Raw genomic sequence first — 22,646 nt, 5'->3', positions numbered from 1 at the left:
TTTTGCGATGGGAATAGGAGAGGGGAGGCAAAAGGGGTGTGGGGAGAGAGAGAGAGAGAGAGAGAGAGAGAGAGAGAGAGAGAGACTCCAGCTCCAGTGGCTGTTAGAGCTGGATGGTCGGTTGATCAGATTAGAGGTGTCAGGATTGGTTAATCTCTCACAGAGCGACAGTCTGCCCCTCACGCTGTTCACCGAGAGGCGAGGGGGAGCGGAGACACATTTTGGTGGTTGACGCGCGTCGGGGAATCTCTCTCTCTCCCCCCCCACCCCTCCACCCCTCTCGCTCTCTCTCTCTCTCTCCCTATTACAATGGATACCTGCAGGGTGCGAGCCTGGGTGTTCCTGCTACTCTTGTGCCAGGACGGAGCTTTGGCGTCCCAGTTCCCCACACAGCTCATGTAAGTAGCCCTAATCCAATATCCAACAGAATCGTGCCCAGACCACGTTGTGTAAACCTGTATACTATGTGTAATGCATCACGGAAGGTGTGTGCGTGCGTGTGTGTGCGTGCGGAGTACATGCGCGCCTGTGAGAGTGGGGAGGGTGCTGATGTTTTCATTCAGTCTCCGGTGGACAGCCAGGGTGGAGAACAGGTGTTTGTAATGTAGTTGATTAATGGTGGTTCCTAAACGCAGCGCGTGTCGCGGTAAACGGGTGGTAGTGGCCGTGACAGGCTCCTGCTTGAAGTTGTTCAGGAGTTACACAGTGATATGTGCACTGCTACCAAAAAGTTCATGCCTGGGAGCAAAGATGTAGCCCTCAGTTTGTATCTTAAATTCCCATAACATCTTAACATTTCAACCCACACTTCAATCCCAGAACTAATAATGTTTCAAATTACAAACGGAATTCAATATCTCAAATCCCACCAATAAAATAGTGTATTTCTGTACAGTTGAGTCAGGTCACTCTCCTGTGAAGAGATCGTCCCCTTGTGTCCAAGATGACCACAATCAGTCTATACGGCCTGCTCAGATACTAAACTATGTTGTGATGTTTTTATAGCCCTCTAGCTTGTTCAAGGGTTGCTCTGGATTGGATCAGTGCGCTTCATCTCTCCGTCTCCTCAGTGATCATTGCTTTGCTCCTTCACCTATTGTTGACATAACTTTTGATCCATGTTGGTCTTATGAAGTTTAATTCTCTGGGCTGGGAAGTGAAGACCTCTAAAGCTGGGTTGGAGCAGAAGTAAACCCTGCAGGCTCTGAAGACATTTTCATTACACATTGCATTGCCATGGGTGATGCCAGCTATTAAATATAAGATCTTTAGATTTCTATGGCCTCATAGCCTCGTCAGAATTATTGCAGTTTCCATCAGATGTAGAAGACAATGTGTTAAACGCTTCATTTGATCATTTGAAGAGCAAAAGGAACAACCTGGATCGTCAACATATTGTACATACTGTGTCTGTTGCAATCCAGAATGAAAGATAGTTTGCTTGTTACACAAATTTAGAAGCATTCAATATAAATAAAGTCAATCACTCCAAATATCTTGGTCAAAGTGTCCCAACATTCACATAGTATTTGACGATGAAGACCTGCTGTAATGAAGCATCTTATGGGAACGAGTGATCCCAGTGTGTGTATGACCTCACTCTTTCGCTCACAGCTTTGCATTGTGTTTGTCCAAGCATCTGATCCCAGCTTGAATATGGATATACACACCACCTTATCACCAAATATGTACACAAAATACTCACTTAAGTTTAGCAACATCAATATCCGGAGTAAAAAGCGTAAATGTGTCAATTTGGACCACAACAAAACATATCACTCAACACAATAACAGGTTTATACAGAAAAGAAGTCATGAACACGCCGATTGTGGATTATACTTTATAGTTGCATTGATTTTGGGCATTAGGAAACCAAAAACTACAAATCAAAGAAACAGACACACTGTTTACAGCTTAATTCAAATATATGCAGCTTCTCTAGATGAGGCAAACATATTAACAGGCAACAGAATCTTCTCATTGTGGACATTCTGAATTGTCAGAGCAGGAAAAGCACAGGCGTCATCACAGAACGGTCCACTGGTGGCACATTTCTGTCCACCTGACGAATGTAAATCCAATATTCAATCTCCTTTTCTCTCTGTTTTGGCCTGCACCACAAAAATATGGGTTTTTAGTTTCTTAGATGGATTGAAGAGCTTCCCCAGCCACTTGTTACTTTGTCTGTTTGTGTGTGTGTGTGTGTGTTGTGCTGGGCAGGGTTTAATCGCAGGGTTATCAGAGGCAGAATTGGCATCCTAAGTTATATGGGGGTTTAGTGAAAGTAATCAGACTGATACAATATGCGGGCAAAGCTTAAAACCCAAACAGTTAATATAAAAAAATACTGTAAATCTGTGGTTATAAGCCTGATTAAATGTCTGATTAGATGAACTGGGACCTGATTGAAAGCGGAATGTCATTTTTGAATCGCCAGTAATTGTGCTGTCATAATTGAAAAGCAAAATTAGCACAGACTAGTATTTGTTGGCGTATACATTGTATGATTCAAGAGTTATGATGAGCGTAACGCTGCAGTATTTATTGGAAATGAAAGGTTACATTATCAAATTCATCTAGTAAATTATACTGGATTGCACTGATTAAATGCACGCAGGAAAAACGATTTCTGCTCCACTGATTATGTGACGGTAATTTTGGAAACAGTAAACGCCTGCTTCAGTCTGTCTTTATGATATTAAAAAGCTGTTATAGTCTGCTGCCAGAACATTCTGCATTGCCACAGATGCCTTAAGTAACATTTCATTGTGAAAGAAATGAATAATCACACAGTTTTCTGAGAGTAAGCCCCATTATCATATACATGCATGTATTTCAGATCTTTTGAGCTTATAAGCATGGGCTTATATTGGCACAAGATGAGGACTTAACCTGGACATGAATCCATTCTCCTCATGTCAATATTAGCAGTTGAGTCGGACTGAGAAAGGCTTTTGTCACCGGAATATGCCTGTAAAGATTATAGAGTATGAGATCAAAGCTATGGGTCAACTCATTACTGTCGAGGGCTGGAACATCGATTCTAATGTCCCGTTTTGATTCGATTTTGATAGTCATTCATAAAGTCCCCATTGTCAATGAAAACGGTGAGGTAGATGGCAGCCTTCCTCAGGATGCATCGTCTACTTTCATTTGCCTTGGATCTTGGAAAATGGTCCGGCAATCAAATAGTCCCTGAAGTTCGTTGTTTTGCCAGTATTGTTTTGTCTGTATTTTACTTCTGAGTAACATTTTGTTTGTGTCCTTCTGTTATCGAAAGCCAAATTGAGTCCAGACATCTTGGGTAGGTGCCATGTCAGTTAAACATGCTTACGCCACACACGCCACATCTGCTGTACAGGAGGGCCGCCGTACAAAATCTTCTAAAAGGTCTTAAATGTAGATGTTTCCTCTTCAGAAAAGACACTCATTTGTGTGTATATATATATAGATATATAAAATCTATAATTAAATTATGATATCTTGAATAATATCTGGAATCATCGAATTGAGAATCAGGATCTATTGAAAAATCTTTTTGTTTACCCACCCCTATTCCCCTATTCCTGTGTCTCAGTTATAGTACCAACATCCCCCCCTCTCTCTCTGCTTTTTTCTTCCTCTCATTTTCTGCCTCCTTTCTCTTTTGTAGTCTTTGGCTCTTCCTGTTTTTGAAAAACAATGTAGGCCAGTGTCTGACCCAGTTGCCATTTGTATATATGTGTGTGTGTTTGTGTGCGTGTGCTTGCGTGTGTGTACTATACGTGTGTGTGTCTATTTAATTATCGAGCGTGGTACCAGAGGCTACAGTAATCAAAGCCCAAACAACCAGAGCAGAAAATTTCTGCTCCATCAGCTCCACTGCTACGGCTTTATTACAGTGTGCATGCAGCCCTGCTGTTGTTTTTGGGTTTGAGTTACCTCCTCTGACTTTACAGTTTACTTGTGGTCACAGTAATGAGCTCTCACTTAATTTCTCTTTGTGTGGAAAGAGATAAAAGAGAGATAATGTGGTCTCTCTCTGCAGCGGCAGTGTGACTTACAGAAAGCAGCCGCGGCTTAACGCTGTGGCATTTATGAGATGTCTCTCCAAGCTTATGCATAATCTTACATCTGATGGTTTGAAACTTATTTAACAAGATTACTTGATTTAGCGTTGTTCTTTATGCCAGCAGAGTAACGGCGGTGCGTAGTGTCAGCCTATCTTTCTCTTGGTCTTTCATCTATATAACAAGCAAGCTTTTCTTGTCGACTTTTATTGTACTTCTCTGTGTTTGGCTTCAGATCCCTATTACTGCCTTTTTTTTCATTTTAATCTATCGCAGAATTTCTTCCTCCCCACTTCTTTCATTAGGTACAAACAAAATGATACAGAGACACTATTAGTTGCATACTTTGCATGCTGAAATCACAGGAAAATAACACCCGTAGACAACATGGGAGGTATCTTCCTGTGATTTCCAGTGATTGCAGGATTGATTCATGCAATCAATCACAATTACAGTTACACAGGGATGTTGGAACGTATTTACAGATGCCGGCTTCTACCAAGGTTTTTCCCATATGATGTAAACTGGCAACCTTTTGGGCACGAGTCCACATGTCTAATAGATTACCACTGTCAGCCAGTGTGGGCAGAGCTGAGCTAAGTACCCCCATAACCTCCCCCTCCCTCTCTCTCTCTCTCCCTCACTCCCGCTCTGTGTGTGTATGTGTGTGTTTGTTTGTCTCTTTCCCAGCCACTCCCAATCAATCCATCAAATACAGACACACATACACAAACACAGATGGGAGTCAGTTTTGTGTAATCATGCAAGATTTGGTCTGCTCATCTGAAACTGTTATTAAGCCTTTGATGCAATGTTCCAGGCAGATTTGGGGGGGGGGGGGGCGCACACACACACACACACTAACACAACACCCTGGGTTGTTTTTCCTGTTGGTTTGTCACCACCAGAGAGTTTACGTTGCAGAGATTTACAGTTGTAGCAGTAAATTGCACGGAATTGCACCGAACCTCTGCTTCTCTGAATGTCAAATCCCTAGAAGAAGAAGCACACAGGCAAACACACACACACACACACACACACACACCGCGGTTGACTTGTCAGTGCCTTGGGGCTTTCAAGCTTAGGGGTCCAAGGTCCACTAAAGTACATGCAGTCTGCTGTTTGTCTAGTGGGGATGAGAGAGGAGAGGAGAGGAGAGGAGAGGAGAGGAGAGGAGAGGAGAGGAGTCTGTTTATTTTCGTCTCATAGCTGTTATGTTTGTCATTTTATAGGGACACTATTCACCGTTGTATACGGCATAAACTATAATAAACATGGTGTTTGGAATCAGTTTCTTTGTTATTGCTTAACGTGAAGAGAATCTGAAAAGTGTATAAATTTCAGCACAGCTAATGTATAATTTACCAGCTATGAAAACAGCGGCGCAAATAAAAACGTTGACTAAATTCAAACACACTGGAACACAGGCAACTCATCCGCCACTCAAACATCAATTTCCGCCATAATTGCTAAGTGGAGTGGAGAAAATATCAAATCAAATATCAAATCAGCGAAAGAAAATGTTGCTTATTTCTTATAATTTCAATTTTTCTTTGTTATGTGTGACTTCTTCTTGAAGATCATAACATGCCATGCAGTTGATTGGTGCTATCAGTATATTTAAGTATTTCATCAGAAGGGATGTGTATTGAAGCAACAGGTCCTCTTTTCTTTCTGCGTTTGTAATTCTTTGCTGCTTCTTGTACAGCGGTTGACAAAGAGCCTGTAGTCATCAAAATGGTCAAATCCTAAACAGTAACCAGGGCTCAGATTTCACCTTGTTGACGCTCATCAAGCACCTCTCACCCAATTATGGCCGTTGACAGGTAAACAGGACAGGCGCTCAGGTGTTTTTTGTTGGCTTGCGATTCACGAGGCGCCACAAGAGAAGAAGCGATGTTGTTTGTCTCCGACGCGCCAATAAGGCTTCTGCTCTCGCCTGTCCAGGACACCGAAGCCATTAAGTGGCCCGGGGGGAATCAGGGGAAAGCAGCAGAATTATGGCTGACCCCGCTCTAATATCTCCATCTACCATTTCTTCCCCGTAAACAGCTTCACTCTGCATGTCTCTCTCATGTCAAGACTCTTGTTCCCTCTACAGGAGCAGACTCTCTCTGAACCCCCTCCCTCCTCCCCTGTCTACTGTGGATTTTCTGGCCTTGGTGCCTATTTCCCATTCCTTTGCCATCTCCTTCATCTCTCTCTCTCTTTGTTTGCATCTTGCCACATCCCTCAGCTTTTCAGAGCCAGGATGGATTTTCTTTTCTTTTTTTTCTCGCACAAATAACTTGGATAACACTCTGTATGCTCGGAGCTTATGTGCATAGCTGCTATAAATGACACCTTTTTTTAGAATAGTTGTAGGTGTGAATATCTGTTGGTGTGTGTGTGTGTGTGTGTGTGTGTGTGTGAGCAGAATATATCACTCTGCCATTAGGGAGTATCACAACTGGGTCTGTGTGAGTGTGAATGCATGGCAATGAGCCTCTGTATACCGTGTCAGCCCCCTCATACAATATTAATGGCACTGTGTCCTCTGTGTGCGTGTGCGTGTGCGTGTGTGTGTTTGCATGCCTGAACCTTGTTTCAATGTATGCATCTACACGCACACAAGTCTTGTGCTCCTGTAAGGACTCTCATACCTGCTGCGCCTTTACATAAGTTCAATTATTCTAATAAGCCTTCATGTCACTTAAAGAAGAATGTCACATCTTCCTAATTCTCCTCTCACCCGCCTTCATTCATGGCGGGTGCGGTGTATTATCTTGAATGCAGGGAGCTCATTGTACGCTGACAAGATGATTGGAGGAGGATAAGAGAAATGTGTAATCCAGTGGAGTGTCAGGAGTCGTACCAGGAGGCAGGATGTAATGTCCCTGGAGCTCTTTGATATGGAGAGAAGCCCCGCGTCGCCGTCCACCTCCCACCCGCTCCATCCACGGCCCGTCCACCCGCATCACTGTCACCAGCCACGTTTGGTGACACTTACCTGATTGGATGACTTTACGTTTGAACCTTTACAAAGCAATCTCATTGGTTGACATGCAGTGACACGCGTTTGATTGACATTGCATTTGCTCGACACTTTGTTTGACGTAGCAGAGGGATTTTTTTATTGGATTTGTTTGTTTTGTGGCGCCGTGGCGTGGCAGGCGGTGTGAGTTAACGTGTCTGATGTTGGGTGTCAGATGACTTGATTGACAGTTTAATTGCGCAGTGCAATGCGCGCGTTATGTGTTCTCCTCTAATCTGGTTAGATCTGAAATATGCGAATCAATGTCTGCATTCTTTTGTCTCCCTCAGGATTAAAGAGTGGGTTGATCAGATGCAGAAAGAGCTCGTCACCCTGGCAGACACAGCCACCGCTGGGAAGAGCCTCACTCAGGTATAATAAGCAAACTGCTTTATTTATGTAATGTATTTACATCAGTAATCAATCAGAAAAGGCAGCACAACATTAACACTGTAATGGTCCCAGTACGTTTCAATCAGTTTCTCAATGACTGTAATAAATAACAAAAATAAATGTCTAAATTCTGGACGTATTCAGTCACGACTCTGTGCTTCTGTCTCTAGATTTTTCTGAGAAACCAAAACCTTTACACTGTGGAGCAAAACGATGCAGAGGAGCTGGTGGCCAGAGCAGCAATGAACATCGAACAGCTGCTGAGGAAGAGGTCTGCTGCCTTGGAGGTAAGACCCCCCGCCCCCCACCAGTGGACTGATCTTTACACACAATTGATTTGTCATCTCAATCTAGGTTCAAACCGATGCACGGAAAGAGGAGCGTGTGTGTATTGTTGGTGACCTGACATTGCACTGCCTCTCTGTTTGTGTTGTGGAGAGCATGACATCTGTTTGGCATTAGGAACCTGTTGATCACATAAGCACAGCTACTTATAGCTACCAGTGCCAAGAACCACATGCACACCTTCACAAGTCTGAGCTGTAAAATCTAAAGCTAAAATCATTTAGTGAACCGTAACAACCTGTGAAAGTTGGTAGGAAATAAATGTATCACAGTTACAGCTTTCATACTAAACAAAGGAAGTTGAGCTTGGTTTCAATTTCTCAGCAAAATAGTGGTTATTTATAGGAAAAATAGCTGAGTAATATTTAAGTGGATGAAGCAGTCGGCGAATAAGATTAAATGCCCTGTTTTTTTGCAGAGGTTTGTATAAAGGTGGGAACTTGGACTCGATAGGACACAGAGCTGTGAGTGAGACATGAGGTCCCCTGGGGACATTAACATTCTGCCTCTGTCTTTGTCTCTTTAGCTCTCTTTAACTGGCCTCACCCCCCCCTCCTATAAAAAGTAACAGGGTCAGAGATGCTCATCTGTATCAGGAGTTTAAACGCGCTTTAGTACACTCAGAGAGCGTTCCCAGCAACCCTCGTTGTGCCTTTATAAGGCAGTGCCATTGTTGTCTTATTAGTAATGGAGAAGAGTATTTATGGATGTTCATAAACACATCTCCCTCCAAGTGTCTGTGCTGTGCATGTTAAGTAAACACGCTGCTGTCCTTATCAACTTTCCATGCACTGGTGCAGTGAGCAGCGATGAGGAAATTGTCTCTAAAACAGAATCTGAGTAATGGTGGAGAAAGAGGAGGTTTAAAGGTGGGGTGTGTTCATCGAAAGTGGGGGGAAAGGTCGCGTTTGCCTGATGTTGAAACTCTGTCTGACCCCTCGACATCCATCACTTTTTGCTCGTCATTGCCTCTTTGTGTCTCATCCTCCCCTGTTCCCAGCGAGTCACCTCCAGGCACACACACACATATTGGATGGTAGATGCACAGATGGGAGGATAAATGGATGAATGCCGGGAAAAAGGAGCGAATGAGAGAGTTGCAAATACATGAACGTGACACGTGCAGGGATTAATGGGGCAGTTACGGTGAGTGGAGGCAAGGAGTGGATGGAAGAAGAAGATTCTTATTTAGTGTTTCTCTATAAATCTGGGATGAATCACAAGTTTCCACCTTGAACTAAAATGTCAGCCGGTCCAGACCAGGTGTCAACGTGTCTGACCTGATCTGACTCAAACTCATATATATGCTTTGCTTCCGAATGAATTTGGTGATTTAGTTTGTCGGGACAGAGGAAATGACTCCAATGACTCATCGTTGCATTAGGGAGCCCCTTTCTTCTTCTGGATTCTTTGATATAAAGTTGGGTATGACTCAAACTGTCGATATAATTGGGGATAGCCTGAGGTGCCTGAGCTGCTCTCACTTAGTGCCAACTACTTTCAAACTTTCGCTCTCACTCTCTCTCTCTCTCTCCCTCTCTCTCTCTCTCTCTCTCTCTCTCTCTCTCTCTCTCTCACTCAACACAACTTTTGTTCAACCATTGTTTCAACAGTCTACTGTACATGAGGCGGTGTGTGTGTGTGTGTGTGTCTATCGCACTCTGTTCTGTAACTCAGCATGATAGATGACCTTGGAATTGTCGCGCTTTACCTGGGACACGTGTGTGAAACGCTTCTTTGTCTATCTGTTTGCATTTTGCTTGCATAAGTAACGTGTGTGAAAGAGTGTAATGTTCAAAATAATTGAGCATTCTACTCAACACTGCCAGCAAGGATCTATTTGTCAAAGTTTTAACAATGTGTACCAGGGCTTGATCCCAACAGGAATCATACATACACTTTCAGTATGGAACCAGGCAAGGATGAAAAATGTAATGATTATGTTGCCTACTTAGAGAAGAGCCGAGAGAGAGAGAGAGAGAGAGAGAGAGAGAGAAAGAGAGAGGGAGAGGGAGAGAGATAGACAGAGAGAGAGAGAGAGAGAGAGAGAACTTAAAAGTTCAAGTTGTCAGAAATAGTTGCCGCCACATTGAAAGTGTTTGCAGTGCCCGGGGCGAGAACCAGTCACTTTAATGCATCGCTCACCAGCCCCGCTCTCTCTGTCTTGCTGTTCGGGAACACTGTAATTAAAAACTTAATTATTGATGCAGACCTGTTAAGGCAAAAGGAAGACTGATAAAACACTGAGGACAGATAAACACACTCACACATCAACGACTGGTCACATACGCCATCATTTGTTGTTCTAACTCTCTCTCTCTCTCTCTCTCTCTCTCTCTCTCTCTCTCTCTCTCTCTCTCTCGCTCTCTCTCTAATCAACAACCTGAGCTACCAGGCGGTTGCCGGGGAACAGCAATCTGCATGAGGCGTGTGTGCGTGCACGTGCTTTCACGTGTGTGTGTGTGTGTGAGAGAGAGAGAAGAGAGAGAGAGAGAGTGTGAAATAGTATGCGTGTGCTTGCACAACTTTCTCTGCTCCTGAGGTGAAGGGCTCTAGCCAGTGACTAATGGGCCAGTCTAAGACATTACTTGGAGTAATACCTCACCCAGCAGCACTAAAACTCTACAGGACACAGGTGGCCTCAGTGCCGCTTTGCAGAAAGTCTGTGTGTGTGTGTGTGTGTGTGTGTGTGTGTGTGTGTGTGAAGACATATATCCATATTTATATATTTATATACAATATTTTCACCTGCTATACAGTGATACAAATGTATAGAGATTGTCGTACGGATTCATTTTTGTATATATACATTTAGCAATATATGCAAGTAACCAAGCTCCGCTCTCTCTGTATCTTTTTATATTTGTAGTCTTTCATCAGATATACACTTTGACTTTATGTCCGTCGTAGAAGTTTACTTTCCGTACGCTTCATCCTTCATTGAGTTCCTTCTTGTCATAAACAAAATAAAAAAATAAAAAGACGTTCTGTCTCCTCGCCCTTAGTCATGCTTACATTTACACCTGATCTTGGAATTAAAATGGACCACTTGACAATTTTTTTTGCATTTATGTAATAAAACCTTTCATTGTATTTTATTGTTTTGCCAATAATGCAATATAATATTCTATGTGTGTGTGTGTGTATGTGTCATATCCTGAAATAGTTTTATTCATAATATTATTTTTAAGAGTCACACGTTTTTTTAAAGAAACAGCGCCCACGTGAGGGGGAGGTGTTAAATGTTTCAGTCATCCTTTTCTTTTTTTTATCACCATGTGTATGTGTTGTTTGTGTTGTGTCTTGTGTTCATGCGTAACAGAGTGTATGTGGCCCAGGTGTTATTTTTGTATGATTTTTATTTTTTTTATTGGTTCTCATCTGTTTCATGCTGTCACAGTGTTATAATAATGAGCAGGAGATGATGTGATGTGATGTGATGTTTGCATGTGTGTGTGCATGTCTGTGTGTGTGTGTTTGTGTGTGTGTGTGTGTGTGTGCGTGCTCGTGTGCGTGTGTGTGTGTGTGTGTGTGTGTGTGTGTGTGTGTGTGTGTGTGTGTGTGCATGTGCATGTGCATGTGGCAGTAATGAGCAGAGGCTTGATACGATCAGAGATATTCCAGTCTCCAGAGCAGATGTTACTCAACCTCCCATCTCCGCTCTGCACTGATCATATTAAGCAGACGTGAGGTGTCTGTGTGTGTGTGTGCTTCGTATGCATGTGTGGGTGTATGTGTGTTTGTGTGTGAGAGAGAGAGAGGTAAAGAGACAGGGAGAGAGAGGGGATGGTGCAGATGGGGAATTCTAACGAGACGTATGAAAGGACATGGACAAACGTTTGATGTATTCATTAAGAAGAACAGCAAACATATATACTTATATATTATATTTGAACATTTACTTTTACTGTCCAGTAAGATGTAACATTATGGCACAATGTGCATTTGCAATATATCATGAATTTTCAAGCTTGGGATTGTAATTATGATCACTTTATTATTATTCTTATACAGCATGGTAATCATGTCATTGGTCAGAAAAATACTAAACTGGCCATTGGTGGACATCTAGGAGGACGGAGATCAAAGACTTCATCTCCTCTTAAAGATTGTGTCTTTCATCCTTGAAAGCCCAAACGCGTGTAGGACATTTGAGCCTGTGAGTAGCCTGGTATCTTTGTATGAGTCTTGGACTTTCTATCTACCTTTTCTTTGTATTGCTGTGTTTGGCACGCTGGTAGGTGTCCAGGTTATCTGACCAGGTAGCACACAATGTGAAATTTCATCGAAGAGGCCATAAGAGACACACACACACACACACACACCTCACCATAAGAGAGAAAGCACACACCAGAGTGAAAGATCGAGGGAGGGAGGATGCAATGTGGAGCAGTAGCTGTAGATTTGCAGTTCCCTGGAGGCTTTGGCCTCTGAGAGACGCCATGTTGAAGCAGCACATTTCTCCCTCAGGCTCTCAAAGCCACAGACACCTCTGCTCTTTTTCTTCCCCTCAAACACTTGCTCCCTCGCTTTACATCTCACCTTCTCTCCCCCCTCCCCTTATCCTTGCATCTCCAGCTCACACTTTGGTTGTCCTGGCTGTATCCCCCTGCGTTTTTTTCCGCATCTCTCTGTCAAAATCTGTCTTCGTTGGCGCCATGTTATTCTCCGTTAGGTAACATCTGTTTTTTTATTCTTTTAGGGATGTGTAGCCTCTGTTTCTTGCTTTCACACCTCTCATGCCTTTGTTGTCACTACAGTATCTCTCTCTCTGCCTCTCTCTCCCTCCATCTCTCTCCTGCTCCCCTGTGTCCCTGACTTACCCTCGTCTCCTTGCCTCATTTCTTGTCTGCCCTTACTTCTCACTCACCTCTTCTGTCTTTTTGTTTGTTGGTATACCTCGAATGAGCACACACGCGTGCGCACACGCACACACACACACACACACACACACACACACACACACACACACACACACACACACACACACACACACAAAATCCGCACACTTTATTTCTTTGACACACACGCGGGAGGCCGCCTTTGCTCGGCCTTTTCTCAGCCTTTCCTCAGCAAACTAACAAATGTGTTTCAGGACGAACTCTCCAACTTTCTCCTCCCAAACCAACCCCCCACTTGCCCTGATCGCTTTGTCTTCGTCCATCCCACCGCTCATCCTCACAAGCTTAGTTTCAATGAGCGCTTGGAACACTGTGATCATGCTGAGTGCGAACATTATTTTTCCTCCCCATAAATCCATCCGCTCCTCATGTACGCCATTCCTCTCTTCGCTTCTGCATCTGTACGCCTTTACGCCTTCCCTTATTGTACTTTCCGGCCACGCCTTAATGTTGGAACTCATCATGATGACTAGATAACAAACATTTCAAAATGTAGACACGCTTTCAGAGCCGGAGGAAGGCAGGGATGAGGTGGGTGTTAATGGTCTTTTAGGCCGGTGGGCCTACTCTGGTGGGTGTTGCTTTGTTGTCAGGGGGAGAAGGTGCTGGTGCTTTGAATGGCCCATTGATTTTAGGCTGCAGACACACACACACATGCATGCACGCGCACACGCACAGAATCTGAGAAGCTCTGTGAGGTTTAGCAGAGCCTGTCTCATCTTCCCGATCCATCCTTTAAGCTGTGCGCCGCTCTCTTGCTAAATGCACGGTGGGTCTGCCAGGCTTCTCTGGCAGAATAACAACGAAGGGTGCTGAGAGCAGGCAGGGGCGAGCAGGTGGGATCAGAATGCCGTTCGACACTCAGGCCGGCCTCAGACGCTCCTGCTGCAGCGTAATGATCTCATACATCAGTTGTGTTTGGACTGCGGAGGGCGCGTTTTAATGTGAAATACAATATTATGTCGCCTAATTGGAATATTGATACGCACGGCTGAGGCTGAAGTCGTCATTAGCCCGTGAGATATATAGCAAGTGTATCGGTAATATTGGCAGCAGGGTGTGTTGCCTGCTTTTATTGATTTCCTGCTTTTATAGAAGTTGTTGTGTTTACTTAATTCCTCCATCTCTTCTGTCCCTCTCCTTCCTCCTCCAAGGCTCCTCCTCCATGCTCCTGCATCTCTCTTCTTCTACCATTAAGGCAGTGGGGGAGCGATGGCTCTCCTCAGGTCTCCGGTGGTCATCCAGTGACAGAGTGGACTCATTAATGTTTGTGTGGCTGGTGGTATCTGTACTGCAGTAAGTGAGGGGGAAAGTAATGACTGGTTAGATCAACCACGCTGCGGGGGGCTGTGTTATACACCCCCATTAACTAAACTGTATAGTGTTAAATTTGTGCGCTTCAGCGGTGAGTGTCGACGATTCCAATCTAAGCCACTGGCCGCCACGGCAACCTGCAGTATAGCAGTAATGAACTGTTAAGCCAGTTTAGAGTGGTTAGCTGTCACTCAAAGAGTACTCTAATCAAATCCGGGCTCTGTACCACTGAGCGCATCTGATTACTGCTTTGACTTCTTTGGACAGCCTAATAACTTGTGCGTGTGTGTGTGTGTGTGTGTGTGTGTGTGTGTGTGTGTGTGTGTGTGTGATTGAGAGAGCTAGATAACGAGCAGTGAAGAGTAAAAAAAACAGACAAAAGAAAAAGAGAAGTAATTAGGCAGCTTTCCTCGCACACACACACGCACGCGCACACAGACACACACACACACACACACACACACACACACACACACACACACACACACACACACACACACCTCCTCAGCCCACCACACATCTCCCTGAGGAGAGTGGAGCCTCGTCAAAGCTCTGCCATAAATTTTTAACAACCCTGTCGGTCTGCTGTCTCAGTTAGTGTGTATGTGCATATGTGTAAGTGTGTGTTTAAACACAACGGTCTTTAATGCAGCGTACACCAATGATGCACAGTATCTCATGCATGATGAACCACATATCCAAGAGATGTTATTTACGGTCACATATCACATTGCTCTCAGCGTAGCTTTGAAGCAAGAGTAAATGGACCAAAGAGGATCGACGATCAATATGCGCAAGGTGGTTTCATGTGACGTCGCCGTTCACATGTATTAGCAGGCGGGAGAGACTGAGACTGCTTTAGAACAGTGATTCAGACAACAGAACCGTCTTCAACCCGGACCAAGTTTGGCTCCTTATTATTGCTGCGTCTGAAATCACACATTTCAAATTTAAGGGGGGATTGTATTTTACAGACAGAAGCAAGGCTGTGCGCTGAAGTCTCCAGTTTCTCTCACTGTAGGGAATCTATATATGGAGGGTAGGTGGATAGGAGAGTGCCAGCCACCGATTCTCCGGCGTAGGCACTGTATGCGGATGACACACCGCTTAACATTAGGGCTGGCAAAAGTGGACCCTTCACAATGCAAAACACATAAAGTCAAAGGACCATCAAATTCGCCAAGGAGAGATGTAAGGGGACGCAAACAGGCTTTTCCTGTGACAGAGGGGCAGCAAATACAGGAAACCCACCTACACAGATCAGTACACCATGCACTCGAGCACATATTTGGAGCACTCTTTTCTCTGACTCCAGGGCCAGAGTTAGACAACACACAGAGAAAGATCAGGCAAATTAGCAGACAAAAACAAGAAACAGTTGTGTAGATCTAAATACTGATTCCAACCAAACAGAAGATTTTTAAATAATTGACATTTGGTTTATGTGCGATTTCATACATTATTCTGAGAAAACCTGAGTAAACACATTGAAGCGTGAACAGAACGAGCTCCTACGAATATGTGCACTGTAGCCTTAAATCTGGTTCCAGCTAAGGTGCTTGCAAGAAGAATGGAGCTCCGTCCTTGATGAACAAAATGGAGAGACTCGGTATAATTAAGCCAAACCTTTGTCACATAATGTGGCACTACAACAGGTGTGCTCTCACATGAATCAGAACATGTTAATTCTTTGATAACAGGTATGGATTAAGATGTGAATCATGGGACTTGAGTCATTTGAAGACACTAAATGCCAGCAGTGCCTGATGAGAGCGTGGGTTGATCAACAGATGTTGGTGATGCAGACTGCTTAAAATGGAAAGATATGACTTTTGTGTTTGATGCGGTGTGTGACGTTTTGAAGGTGTGATGCATACAGGTTGGCCTTTCAGGTATAACAAAGCAGAATGGTTCTGATAGTTTGTGATTGGGTGTGTGTGTGCGTGTGTAGTCCCATTTTGAATAGAGGGTATATTTAGAGGCGGACAGCCAGTGAAGAGGAGGTGGAGAGATGGGTTTGGCTTTGAGCCCGGGACTGGAGGCCAAAAGGATGGAACTGTTGACTGTTGGCCAAAAGTATGGAAGTATCACAGACAGGCGTGTGCACAAGCGCGTGTGCACAGAGTGTGTAAAGATGCCCAGACAACCTGTAACGTTCAAAACATGTCTAGTGTTACTCTGTACTCTGTACTCTCCTGCATGAACTAGGCTCACACATCTACCTCAGTCACTCACACACTCACACACACACACACACACACACACACACACACACGGCTGTCAGAGCCTCAGGAGTCTTAGCCACTGCAGTCTGAGCAGTGCAGGACCAGGCCGAGGTTTGATTAGTGTGGACTAATGGACTTGCCTGGCTGAACACACACACACACACACACACACACACACACACAGCACAGTGCAGCAGCTAGATCTACTATGTGAAACCTGTATTGCTTCGAAACACATCATAGTCTCCTAATAATCCCTAATCCAAATAGAACAACACATGGATAATGAAATGATTGTCTGTTTATTGTTTGTCGCTTGTACCCCTTGTAGTATTTCTTTCATTGAATAGAAATTTCCTAAACTGGTATTGCAGTTTGGTTTCTTTGTGATTTCTTTCTCAACGTGTGTGTCTGTATCTGCATCTCTCTATGTCTGTGTGTGTGTGTGTGTGTGTGTGTGTGTGTGTGTGTGTGTGTGTGTGTGTGTGTGTAATTTACAGCAAAGATTTGGGTGATTACATTTAAATCCTCCTTATTCAGTTGCCACCAGTGTGATTGATAGCCTCTCAACTGGTAATCTACCCTCTCTTGACTTTATTCAGTAATGTGCCATCTACCTCCTTCATCCCCCTTATCTCATCATCATCTTCGTCACGTCTCTCTCTCTTCCCCTCCCTCTCACCACTCTCTTAAAGGACAACCTTACACTTTTGACATTCTTTCAATGGACAGAGCTATAAGACTGTAATAAGCCTGTGTTTTGAGGTCTGCCACCGTGTGTGCGCGTCTGTGTGTGTCTGTGTGTGACCCTCTCTCTGTTGTGCTTTCTGATGCACTGTTGTTCATGTGTGCACTATAATTAGACTCAGTGAAGGGAGCAACTCCGGTCTAAATCCCTGCCATGTTTCCCTCCGCAGAAACTGGCCACAGCTGCTGAGAACTTCCAGATGGAGCATTTGTGGAAAGATGAGTTTGAGGTAACACACACACACACACACACACACACACACACACACACACACACACACACAAACACACACACATGCCTAGACATTCAGGCCATTAATTAAATCCATTGTCTGACTATATTCAGTCATTTTGCGGCTCCGTGTTGTTAGTAGTGATTAAAGCTCCATTAGTAAATTCGGTTTATCGCACATTAAACCGCGTCATGATGCATTACGGCTCTCATTTGTTATAAATGGCCCCTGCTTTCTAGGAACCACAGTGGCAGTCAATTATAGCGCGGCGTAAAGCTGTGGTCAGGAAAATGTTTGTTACATAGCGTCTTTCCTGTGTGTGAGCGTATTGCTTTTCTCAATGGCAGCAAAATGCTTCCCTGGAGCATAAAATGGCTGCAGGCACATAGGTGGAGACTTAAAGAGGAACACTCTGCACACTCAGCGTGCACCATAACTCATACAGTATTCATCTGAGAGGGTGCAAGTCCCGCTGTCTTCATTTACATATTATAGGAAATGAACTGAATTGAGTTGCCCGCCGACAGAATTAGGAGTTCTTGGGGGTAATTTGTTTAAAATGTTGTGTAAACGACGCACTCGCTTGCTCGCCCGCTTGCTCATTTGTACTCAACCCCCAAGAGTGCAGAGTGTGATGTTTGTGTTTGTGTGTGACAGGATGATGAAATCTCCTACTACAACGCAAAGGATAATGTGAGTGTGTTTTTCTTCTTTTCTCCTACTTCCATTCCCACTCCCCCCACTTTACACACACTCACACACACGCACATACACTCACTCAGGTCGCACTCAGACAAGGGCTCCTAATCTGGCCGAGCGGCACCGCGTCCTTGCTTCCTCCCCCCCCTCTCCATCTTTTCTCTATTCATGTCTTCTATCCCCCCCTGTGTTTTCAGTCTTGCCTGAGCCTTTTACTGCAATCCCTCCTCTTTTGCCTTTTCTTCCTGTGCAGCTTCCCCCCATAACCCCCCCTCCCTCCCCTCCTCCCCTCTCTCAGGTGAAGAGGTTTCTGCCGTGCTCCTCCTCTAATTGACAGATGAGATGTATGAGCTGGCTGCACTGTTGCTTTATTAGGAAGCAACTGTTCACACTTTCTCTCTCCCCCCCTCTCCCTTGCTCTCACTCTCACTCTCTCTCTCTCCCCCCCCCCCCCGAGCCCCTGCATTTCTCGCCATGCCTCTATTCATATATCTCCCTCTCTCCACTTCTCTCTCATTGATGTAAATTGGCGAACGCACCAGTGCCAGTTATAAATCTCCGTAAAGGGGGCTGGGGGGGGGGGAGACAATTTGACTGTCCTCTCTTATTCCTCCCGAGTGAGGATGATAAGCAGAAAATGCAACATAACATCAAGCGCACACAATGATGCCATTAAATTTTCCCAGCGCAAGCCGGGAGAGCTGGAAAAGTGCTGCGATGAAGGTATAATGTCAGACAGTAACAGACGAGATACATCTGTGTCTTTGAATAAATCCACACACTGCACCATCACATTTGCGATGATTCCTCAGCAAACAGAATAAAAGACGCCCCGATTTTTTTTGCCTTATGGTCAGCAATCCTGTCCGCGTCTTGATTTTCTACTTCCAGCTGGACGCAAATGAGACGGCGGGAAAGAAATATAGGCTCCGACCAGACTTCACAGACGACTTGGCATTTCGACGTCTGACCGATCACAACCACACGGCCGTCCACATCCCCACTGACATCTACGACGGCTGTGAGTACAGACACACACACACATGCACACACTCACACTCATACAGACCCTACCCAAGGTAACCATGGATACAACTGAAACACCAAACCATTATGAAATGTTGTTTACAGAATGTACCCGAGCATATTTGCCTGTGGTTAAATGGTGGTAAAAAATAAAATAAAAATAAGAAGCGTTAAGATATAATGATAAGTTGTGCGCTGCTGTCCCTCAGCCTGGCAATGTGCCCTTAGAATGTAAATGGACAGTGGCTCCTCTAAGTAAAATATATTGATGTGGGCGTTCGGCCTTTCCCTAAGACGACCTCATAAACAGGAGCTTGGGAATGTGGCTGTATCCGCTCTTTTACATTTCTTGAAGGGTTTCTGATACATTTGCACAATCAAATCCAGCAACAGTACTTGATTATCCATGATTATACTTTCTCATGTTAGATGGAGCTCAGTGTTTTTACATCCTATAATTTCTTACCATAAATACGTTTCACTGTTGACCCAAGGTGGTATTTCTAACTTGTGATAATCTGAAGTGTTAATCATGTTACCTACTCAACAAATCTCCTGTGTGCCTCGTTAGCAACAAGTTAAGTGCAACCGCACAACCAACAGGTTAATTTCACCGTTGCGTTGTGACAAACACTCCAAGCTATTGTCTGTTTAATGAATATCCTGTCTATATAAGCACATATCTTGCATAAAGCAAAGATTATACCATAAAGATGTGCATTCTGTTCCAGAGTGCATCTCCACAGTTAGTTTGAAAGTACATTTTTGATTGTTTCATCATCTGCTGACATTTACCTTGAGTGCCTCCGAATCATTTGGAGTCCTTCTGACAGTCGGCCAGCTCATGCTGAATGTCAACGGCTGAAGGACTGTCGGCTGAATGTCTTAACTTTATTGTTCATTCTACATTGTATTTATCTCTTTTTTTTGTCCTACAATACTCTTAAGTTGTGCTCTCAAAGGTAAAATGTTGATTGCCTTGCTCAATGGTCCCTCATCAGAGCAGTAACCATCAGGCTGCAGTTTTGCTGCTTTGCTTGTATCTGCTATTTTTTTTAATTTTCTTTGTATTTTGTCTTTTGTGTGTGTTTGTGTGCATTTAAATACACACTGCTTAGCATGCAGAAGGTTGCAGTGCGTCAGCGATGACATAGAGACACAGCAGAATGGCGTGACTCCCTCAGCATGGCCCTCTGCCTGCTGGGGCACCGTCTGGCCCCAAGGTCACACTGATCACCTCTCCACTGACCCCAGACAAGGGGGACAAGATTTTGTCAGGGTCTGATATCCGTTAAATAGCTGGCCTCTTTTTAAATCATGCACATGGACACACTGTAACATCGTGAAATCGTTCCTCCAGACAGCTGAGTGGCTCTAATCTGGGCTGTGTGCCACGGCATTTTGTGCGCTCTGTCGTTTAGGGATGCCTGTTTATGTGCACCTTGTAATGCCCATGCATATACAGTATACACAACAAGCACCTGGGATCTACTGTATCTCAAGCCCATGAAAGCCGCAATGGCTGTGCGTCTGCGGCCGCGCGCTCTCCACACACACCGCAGTTTGTATTTTCTATGCCTGGAAAAAAGGTAAGCGATAGAAGATTCATACCTTATTCAGGTTTTCGACTCTACAATTTGATCTCCACCCTATAAATGATCTAGGAATAGCCTGAGCTCAGCTGGAGAAAATTGGATTTTCTGGTTAAAGTGGGAGGCAAGTATATGAAATCATCTTCCATAGGCAGCCGCACGTCGTGTGTGAGGCCAGGCTGAAAGACAGGAAACAGATATTCAGATGACAGATAGATCACGTATGTCATGTGTTTGTTTAGTAAGAGGGAAGAAAGAGGGAAACATTTAGTATGAGACGGTCAAATGCAAATGTGTCACAGTTTTGGGCATTAAGTGCAGTTAAAAATTTATATATGCAATATGTGCCACATCCCAGGGCTAGAGGGTTGTTAAGAAATTTCATTTTGAGTATATATTATATTCCTCGCCTTCAGGATATCATAGCGTGTGCTCACTTATTCTCAGCTCTTCAACTGTAAGCCTGCACGATATTGGAAAAAGAATTGATGTATTTTAAATGTTTTGCTATAATATTATAGTCACATTGGACGTGATGTTACTAATGCATCACGGCACTTTCACTCAAGTTCTTTCTGGCTGAGGGTCTTACCTTTGCTTTCTAAACAGTGTTGTGGCAGTCTGTTGGTATAAAGCCGTACAGGTCCTGCGCCCATTCATTGGTAAAATGTCCGTGAGCCTCCGGAGATTTATGGCATTTGAACGCCTCAGCAGTGTCTGCACTTAAACCAAACACAGGGTAATTTACGACGTCAATGTAGGTGATTGCTGGCGGCAAACCTGGAGCTGCACTCCCAACTTTCTGCGGGCAGGTACTCTGTGTTGCCCGCTAGCTGTTAAAGGTGCCTAACTTGGCCTTATACTTTTCTTTGGGGTCTGCCTACTCTATTTTGTGCCGTTTTCATTCTTTGCAAACTGTCATTAACTCTGATTGACCCGTCGTTCTGAAAGGCCTGTGCCAAACCGCCAACTTCTTCAGCAGCAGAATGACTGCGATTGGCACCACGGTGTGCAAAACCAGCGCTGGAACAGGGACCTGGACCACCGCAGACCTTTGGGATATGAATATTGCATGTTCAGAAAGAGTAAAGTGTGTTAGCCAAGCAGTTAAAATTACCTTTGGTGTGCCTCAAGGGCCAATTCGGGGTCCTGCTTTATTTCCCTTGTGCATGCGCTTTTGCCCTGCTCATATCTATCATCAATCATCCTTTTTAAATGCTTTCCTTTCACCATTGCCCTGTTTTTCGCATGTATTTTACATGTCCTTTTTCCTTCCTGTGAAGATTAAGTCATCACTGGTTCTAGATTCATCGTGGCATCAAAGCCACGCGACTGCAGCCAGTGAATGCATTAGTGTCAGTGGCAATATGGGTGAGATTTTCTGTCTGCCACGTCAAACGGCAGACGAGCTTAGTTTATTAAATATGATCAGTGTGTCGGGGGCATTCAAGACCATTTAGAAACTCTGCAAAGCAGGATATTACTTTTTTTGGAAGGTTCTTTTTTGATCTGTTTCACTGTTGTTTGGCCTATCAGTCATTGTGTCTGCTAACCTTCTAGTTATCTATGGGTCTGTCTGTGTGTCTGCATCTGTGTTTGTCACCTCATCACTCAGTAATAACACACAGAGTCATTTTCTCATTATCTAACACAGGCTACGGTGTCATTATTTTGCATTTCAAATCCTCCTAATAAGGGAAACGGGAAACATACACCGGCCTGCCATCTCTCTCTCTCTCTCTCTCTCTCTCTCTCTCTCTCTCTCTCTCTCTCTCTCTCTCTCTCTCTCTCTCTCTCAATAATAAAAAAACCTGCACTGCTTGCAGCCGGGCTTCATTAACTCTACCCTCTGGAGGCACGCATGCAAATGAACAGTGTTTGTTTTGCACATCAATGAGCCACGTCACACTCAATACCGGATACCAATCCATCTCACTCACACAAATGCGCGCATGCATACTCGCACACTTTCACGCAAGGACGTCCACATGTGCACAGCCACGATGACCAATACTAGGGCCCAGTAAAGATAAAGTTAGGGAAGCTTGTGCTGCTTTTGTCTCCATCCATCACGGTGTGTGTTATGTGATGATGATTTGATCTCTGCG

At 44.2% G+C, this 22,646-nt stretch overlaps 1 protein-coding gene across 1 annotated transcript in view; it reads left to right on the top strand.

Moving 5' to 3' along the window:
• Positions 1 to 317: 317 nt before the first annotated feature.
• Positions 318 to 22,646, top strand: part of LOC142991724 (voltage-dependent calcium channel subunit alpha-2/delta-1) — a 48,511-nt gene continuing 26,182 nt past the window's right edge. The window contains exons 1-6 of the mRNA XM_076141810.1: positions 318 to 398; positions 7,354 to 7,435; positions 7,627 to 7,743; positions 17,159 to 17,218; positions 17,879 to 17,920; positions 18,812 to 18,941. Of these exons, the coding sequence (XP_075997925.1) occupies positions 397 to 398; positions 7,354 to 7,435; positions 7,627 to 7,743; positions 17,159 to 17,218; positions 17,879 to 17,920; positions 18,812 to 18,941 (433 nt within the window). The 5' untranslated portion in view covers positions 318 to 396. The remainder of the gene's footprint in view (positions 399 to 7,353; positions 7,436 to 7,626; positions 7,744 to 17,158; positions 17,219 to 17,878; positions 17,921 to 18,811; positions 18,942 to 22,646) is intronic.

The sequence above is a fragment of the Genypterus blacodes genome, unplaced genomic scaffold, assembly GCF_046128005.1.
Source record: "Genypterus blacodes isolate CSIRO-AG114 ecotype Tasmania unplaced genomic scaffold, CSIRO-AGI_Gbla_v1 ptg000021l_1, whole genome shotgun sequence".
Classification (NCBI taxonomy): Eukaryota; Metazoa; Chordata; class Actinopteri; order Ophidiiformes; family Ophidiidae; genus Genypterus; species Genypterus blacodes.
This window is presented reverse-complemented; position numbering and strand designations above follow the sequence as displayed.